The sequence below is a fragment of the Drosophila mauritiana genome, chromosome X (genome assembly GCF_004382145.1).
Source record: "Drosophila mauritiana strain mau12 chromosome X, ASM438214v1, whole genome shotgun sequence".
NCBI classification, from domain to species: Eukaryota; Metazoa; Arthropoda; class Insecta; order Diptera; family Drosophilidae; genus Drosophila; species Drosophila mauritiana.
The window spans coordinates 2,761,855-2,769,334 of NC_046672.1; the positions used below are offsets into that span (position 1 = coordinate 2,761,855).

Consider the following 7,480-nt stretch of genomic DNA (forward strand, 5'->3'; position numbering starts at 1 on the left):
CGCATGCTGTCCCTGTCTGACATCTTGCCTGTGCATATTTGAATGCCCAACATGGCTCATATTCAACTAATTAGGCGAGTTTTGCAAATACATTTTCATTATTGTAATTCTGCACCGTAGCAAGGGGGCGTGGCAAGCTGGGCGGTGTACGGAATCAGCAAGAAATGAATGGGGAAAAAACTGCAGTAGGCAACATGCTGGCAAAAGTTTCCCATATGCCAGGGGGTTTGGGGGTGTATGGGGGTGGAGAAAGGACAGTGCAGAAGGGGTTCTTTTTTGTGGGGTAACAGACACCGACACATGTAGGCCGAGGCATTTGCATATGCATACGGAACGAAAAATTCCTGGAGGTAAAATGCAAAAAGCTGCAACTGCACAGCACTAAAAAAAAAAAGTGTACTGAAAAAAAAAATAACCAGAAAAAAGCAAGCAGAAAAATCCAACTCAAAATAGCAAAAGAGCTCACGTCACAGACAGAGACAGAGAGAGAGAGAGAGAAAGAGAGAGAGAGAGGAGTGGGAAAGAAGCAGAAAGGGGAGGGGGGAAGTTGGTGGCAGGGTCTAGTGGTTGGGTTTTCGGGTTTTGCGGGGCAGACTGCGGTGGTTTCACACTGAAATTGGCCCAGACTGGAGAATTGTGAGGCGAGAAGCGGGGGCTGAAAAATCGGAAAAAAGCAGTAGAAGTACAGATCCGGAGAAGCGAGAAGACGGAACAGAGAAAAGCCTAAAAAACCGGAAGTGAGACTTACACGCAACCAGAGTTGATTATCATAAAGGAAGACCACAAATTAGCACGATAAAAAATGCAGGGCAGAAGGAAACAAACAGCAAATAGCTAGCTGGGATTTCCATCAATTTTCATTTAAATAGTTTGAGTCCAAGATCCAATGGAACTGAAATCCTGCAGGCTAAGAACAAACATAATGTGACCCTGCGTGCCACAAATTAGGCATATTCATGGCTGCAAAGTATTCCAAGCTTATAAATATGAAATGCGTTCGCTTTTTATGAAACGCGACGGTGGAGCTTGCATTTCCGCCACCACACCTTCAATATGATATCTAATCTGCTTGGACTGCAGATTTTCCAGTTGTCCATTCTGCGTTCGTCGTCCTTCACTTAGCATACCCACCCCACCACCCCAACCCGCCCCGCCCGCTAAGCCCAAAACCATTAACACTTGTTTCTGTCATTTTACATGAAAAGCAGAAGCGCTTTGTTTCTGTGCAACAAACAAGTTTCCTTGCCACGCTGCCAACTGGCACCTCGCAACCGGCAACTGGCAACTGCCCCTGGCCTAGTCACATTTACCGCCCGCTCCGCCCTGCGTCGTTCCTTTTATTTTTTTGACACGGGTATCCGTATGCTAGATTCGTTCGCAGCCCGGCCTGTGTCCTCCGCCATTTATGGTACGGGAATTTGCCGGCACTTGAGCCTTTGAATTTCGTGGCTGCGTTTGCATTCCAGCAGCTTGAATCAAGAAGTCCAGCTCAAATGCTAACTAGTGACTAGTAAATACAACGTTTGATTTAAGCAGTAATTAGCAGGGGCAAAAAGTATGTTGGATCCTTCTCTATATTTCCTTGCACTTCATTTGGGTTTGAGGACCGACGAGCACTGCTGGCAGCACTGCAAAGGGTTAAGGGCTTGGCATGTCAGCCAGCTGGACGAGGGTTCCGGCCTCCGCAGCTTCTCCTCCGTACATCCGTACATATATACGTACGTACTACGTACTACCCATGACACTACTCATGGGCGCAAACTTTCTGCACAGCCTGTCAACGTCAAGGAGTGGCCAACTGGCCTCCATGGCGGTGACTGTACCGCGCCCCCGGCCTAAAGGTGTTCGAGGAAAAGTTCTTGAGCCTCGTCGACTTGATGTTGGGTCCTCCAGTTGGACCAGCTGATGCCCTCGTGATGGATGGGTCTCATGGCGTTTAGAATTTTCTAGGATTTTTCACACCCATAGCCACTCAGTTTAAATTATTCGCATGACGTTCAGTTTTACGCCGTTTTAATAACTTCAACGCCACATGATTTGTATCAAAGTTCGCCCGAGGGATTGTCTCCCACGTGCCAGCTGCATAAATTACGCCAACTTGTATATATCTCTTAAATATTTCTGTCTGCTAAAAAGATTATATTAAATTTTGATTTGTTTTATTATAATTTATAAATCCAATATAGCCGATTAATTGCCCATTTTTGGCAGTGTTTCTTTCGCTTTATGGCCAAAAAAGAAAGCATCATTGAAATCGAAGGGAATTTCTGTTGGTCAGCTCATCGAAGATGAGGAGGTGTTGGATACTTGAGCAGGGGAGGAGGAGATGGCCTGAATAGCGATGCTGATGTGGCGGTGGACAAGGATATGGATGTGGATGCCGATGATGCCGATGATGATGATGATGATGATGACTGAGCTTGCATAAACGAGTTTGCCCTTAAGTGTATGCGCATACTGAAGGATGGGGCGGAGGATCCAAAGGAACTGGCTGAGGGGGACTCCAAAATGAGGTGCTGGTGAAGGTGGTTGGCAGGGGGTGTCAGGGGGTCGCAAGGACGACGAGCAGAGCGAGGAGAATTTGTGCGTGAGCAGCATATTCGATGTGCCACACATACAACCAAGTTATTTATGCAGACTCACATACAAAGCATGCAAAGATTTTGCATTACCCTTCCATCAGGCAACCACCATCCTTCCATTAACTCGCCACCCACCACTACCCACTATCCACTTTCCACTACCCACTACCCACTATATCCAGTTGCCAGTATCTATCAGGCATCCACCCACTGAATGGGCTCTGTGCCAGCATCAAAAGTAGCATCTGCCCGGGAGGTCCGCATACAATTAGCTGCAACTGTAATTAAAGCAATTGTATAATAAATCTTTTGCCAAATGGGAAAAGATCCAACCCACTCCCGCTCCTTTTAACCCCAGCAGGTATATATAATCGGCAAGGGGGGAAATGGGGGGCTTGAGCAGCGGGTGCCAAGTGAAATGCTAGCCAAGGAAAAACTACGAAATTAATATAAATTTAATAGTTTGGCCCCTGGCATTTATGGAGGGCATAAAACGAAGGCGGGTCGTTAAATGCATTCAAATGGATCAGCTAGAAAAAAAGGACGAAATTAGTGCACAGCTTTACAGTCTATACTTTTACTCGAGTTTTTGGAATGCGGCTACCATTTTCCAGTTGAGCACAAATTTATTCGATCCACTTGTCACAATTTGATTTTGTTCAGGCAACAAAAAGCCAAAAGCCATCAAAAATTGTTCGAATGTTGAGAAAACCTTTTTGGCGAAGCTCACTTAAGCCCACTTAAATGTCTGACCAGCGATCCCGACGCGTTCGTCGTCCGGCAGCGGAAATAGTCCGCGAACTGAGGAACCTGCGGGCTAAGCCTCTGCGGATCGACGACGAGAACGAGACGTGGGTGAATGGCTACGAGAAGCCAGCCACTCCAGATCTTCCGGTGACCAGTCGCGATCAGTTGGAGCTGCTACGTCTGAGCCGCCATCGAATCGGCATGCTCCTGGTTCGCCCCGCCTTCGAGCAGGCCGTCACTGGGTGCTTTGTGCGGGTGAACGTCAGTGGGCAGGGCGAGTTGCCTGATCATCGGATCGCCGAGGTGCTGGGCATCTGCGAGCTGGACTTTGGCTACAAAGTGGAGCAGATACCGACGAATGTGGCGCTGCGATTGCGCTACGAGGACCTGGAGATGCAGCACGAGATCAACGATGTCTCCAACTTGGCCTTCACCCAGGAGGAATTCGAACTGTGGCGCGATAACTGCGTTAACCAGGCCATAAGTCCACCCACCACCCACACGCTGACGCGCAAGAAGGTCGAGCTGTACAACGCGCTGCAGTTGGAGGCCAAGCCTTTAAGCCTGATCCAAAGGGCCTTCTCCTTCGCCCTGAGGCCCCCGGAGAAAATCGGCATCATGGAGCGGCATGGCGCTGCTTATCCCTGGCCATTGAGTCATCCGCTCCCGTTCGTTTCGCAACAGGCGCCTGAAAATCCACCGAGGGGAAAAACGGATACCGTAGCCGAGGAGGAAGATCCGGGGGCAGCTGCTCCATTATTACCAAAATCTGAACCAAATTAAAAGGCAATTGTTAATTTTTGAACATTTATTCAGCAAGGATAATGGCAATTGGTGGAACTTTTAATGGCTTGTTATCATAAATAATTACAGTCATAATTGTTGTGCGAATTTTTGGACTTAAAATGTGTTAAAACTGCGAACTGGTTGAAATATATTGAACACAAGTGAATTTATTCTATATGAATTAGGAAGTTCTATGATATGGGATATGCTCGGGGTTAGCCAAGCAAACTTTAATAAAAGGTTAAGCTTGGAGTTTAAAAATTATTTAAGTTCAAGGGTATGGTGTTGAATGCAATTTGGAACTTTCACTTTTACAGCACCTATAAATTCTGGAAATAAAATGTTTAAAATTCAACGATACAATGTGGGAGCAGGGAGTGAAATTGGGGACACTAAAATGCCGTGCAATTAGCAGTGAAAGAGCAAAGGGATTGAGATGGCCAAGGTGGCCAAGAAATTCGACCCCTTTGAACGGCTTTTGTCGCCGGTGTGGCGCCACCTAGCGGCCAGCCCCCGCAGATTTGGTAGCAACTTTGGCACGCTAATGAACAACAAAGTTGGAGCAACGTTACGAGAAATGGCAACAAAATATCGTCAATAGGGCAAAAGAAATGACGGAAATTAAATGAAATGCAATTAACCAGCTAAATGAGCGAGAGCCCGCGAAAAGGGGGCGTTCTGCTGGGGGGAGGGGGCGTGGCTAACAATCAAGCGACTGATGAGCAATTAGGAAATGTAAAATTAGCAAGTGAACTTGGCCAAAACGAAGCGAAGACAACAAGGCAATTAATTAATATTTAATTGATTGCAAAAATTCCGAGGCAAATTTTCCACAAGCTTCTTGGATTTCCACAAACTTGTGTGTGTGTGTGTGTCCTTCTCTTTTATTTTGTTTAATTTTCCATTGCCTAATTACGTTTGTCCAGCAAATGTTTTTCTCCTGTTTATGTCGCTTTATTATTACATTTTTCTGTTGGTTTGCTTTATGATTATGCCCGTGTTTTTTTCCGGCTACTTTATTTTACATACACAAAAATGTCACTTAATAAATTTTACGACTGTTTTATGTTGTCGCTTTGGCCCTAAAAACGGCAACGAAATAGAAGGTGGGATGGCCATAACACGCCCACTACAACACGTAGTATCCATAAATATAAAAAAGGGGGGCCGGGACACGCCCACACATGTGGAGGCTGGCGCTGCTTAACCCTTGTGTTGTTTGCATGTGCCTCTCTTCCATTCCACTCCATTCCATTCTATTCTATTATTCGGCTCTTCCCCCCACTCTCTTTTTTGCCCTTTCGTCACGCACATGCCCTTTTTGTTTCTCTTTTTTTTTTTTATTTTTTTTTTGTTATTTTTTTTTTTTTTTTGGGGCCTACTCCTGTTGATTCCCCATGATTTGGCTAAATTAATTTCGGGCCATTCTGATGTTGCAGGGGCTTGGGCGTAATTAAAAGCCCAATGCAAAAAGGAGGGAAAAAAAAGATTTAGGGCCAAGGAGGGGCCCAAAACATCATGAGTTATGAGCGAGAGATGCTTTCAAGTGGCTTTACGGGGAACCTCGTAAATTTGCCATGAAGAAAAGGGCAAATAGCTCACCCCGGCCTGAAATGTCCTGAAAACTTTTGAACATTTTAATTTGCCCTTGCATTTGTTTCTTGTTTTTTTTTTTTTTTTAATATTTTCTTTTTTTTTTTATTCACAATTTTCCCTGTCGGCGAAAGTCATTTTCATTGTTTAGAGGCGGCACATGTTTGGTATTAACCCCTCGACTTTGAGTCCTTGACTCGACTCTTTTTGCTCTGTGTTCTGAAACAGTTTGGCTGTTGATGTTAGGACTTTTGGTTGGATTAAATGCGCACTTCCACCTGGTGACATATCCTTTGGCTCCTGTTACTTGTGCTCGTTCTTCTTTCAAAAATAAATGCACTTGCAAAATGCGCGTTCTCCAAACACAATGTTTCACAGCTATTTGCAAATTGATCTTAAATAGATTCCCGTTTACCTTACACGTAATATTGTTGAAGAGTTTATGAATTAATATTACAAGTAGATAATATGTAATTTAGGTTTTTCTTTCAGTGCTTTTAAAAAGGCATGAGAATGAGTGGTTCGGCAAGATGGTCGGCAATCAGCGAGCATCAGAATCCAACGTTGAACTTTTGGCCAAGAAATCATGGAAGGCGGTGGCAGCAGGGGGCGAAGGGGAGAGGGCGTCGCTTGTCATGGCATCAGTCAAAAACTTTGCCAGCAACTGAATTATGTCATTTGCTTGACATGGTCCCACATCGCTCCTCATGGGATAATATTTATATGGATCAGGAGCTGGGGCGTCATCTGCAAGGGGTAAATAGCATAGAAGTCGGAAAAAACAAAACCATACGGGCCAGGTAGAAAAGGAAAATAAACTTGCGGAAACCCAATTGGAATGAAGACGATGAAAATGCCAGCAGCAGCAAGCAAGCACAGTGAAGCGGAAATGGATGGCAAAGTATGTATAAAGCTAAATAATATTGATTTGAAATGACTAATTTTGAAATAAATTACTTGTAAATATGTGCCATATTGGGTGTGCTGTTTTCCTATTACTCAACTTTTCGACGATATTGGTGTCACTGTGCGTGTGACGTGGCCGCTATTACATAGCCGCATATTTTGCGTTTTCACATTTTCCGCTTTTCATTTCGCCGTCGTCCGCCGCTGTCGCTGCTTCTGCTTCTGCGGAACTGCCTTGAATATTTTTCTTCAATTTTATTAAAATTATGGAAATGAATGAAATATCTGCTGCATCCCATGCCGTCCAATTCCGCCCCATTCCACACCATTCCGCCCTTTCCCATTTCTGCCCGGCGCATCTTTTGAGCAAAGAATTTATCGAAAATTGCAGCAGCTGCAAAATTGTCTTCCACTTCGTGCCCTGCCGCTGTCCCCGACCGCTTTTCCCAGTGGCTTGCCTAGTGGCTCTGCTGCTCGGTACACACCTGGCCAGTGGCAAGTTTAATAATCCGTTTCGCATTTTGCGTTGATGCGAAATCAATCGATGTGCATCGAAAATTCCCGGAAGGAGCAGCAAGATGGAGCTCCAACGAGGGCCAACTGGGATGCATAAATCCAACTCATTTGCATGGCCAAGGAATCAAGGATGAGCCGCCGGCAATGCCATCCACTGCAAGGATACTCCAGTGGAGGTGACCCCCCGCCACCTGCCACCTGCCTGCTGCCAACAGCCACCCCACCCTTCAGCACTCGGGCAAAATATACTTTAGGCAATCAAAATATTGCTATTTGATCTAAAATTTAGAAACGCCTCTTTTCTAACTATTAATAATTAAGTTTTTCAGCAGGCAAAAGGATAATTTACA

The 7,480-nt window shown here is 45.2% G+C and overlaps 1 protein-coding gene across 1 annotated transcript; it reads left to right on the forward strand.

Moving 5' to 3' along the window:
• Positions 1 to 1,252: 1,252 nt before the first annotated feature.
• LOC117148669 (RNA polymerase-associated protein Rtf1) lies at positions 1,253 to 4,290 on the forward strand. Its single transcript, XM_033316185.1, has one exon. The coding sequence runs from the start codon at positions 3,327 to 3,329 to the stop codon at positions 4,110 to 4,112; it is 786 nt and encodes a 261-aa protein (XP_033172076.1). The 5' UTR covers positions 1,253 to 3,326; the 3' UTR covers positions 4,113 to 4,290.
• Positions 4,291 to 7,480: the final 3,190 nt, after the last annotated feature.

Excerpts from the sequence above, each read along its gene's own strand:
- LOC117148669 (XM_033316185.1), top strand. The coding sequence starts at position 3,327 with ATGTCTGACCAGCGATCCCGACGCGTTCGTCGTCCGGCAGCGGAAATA.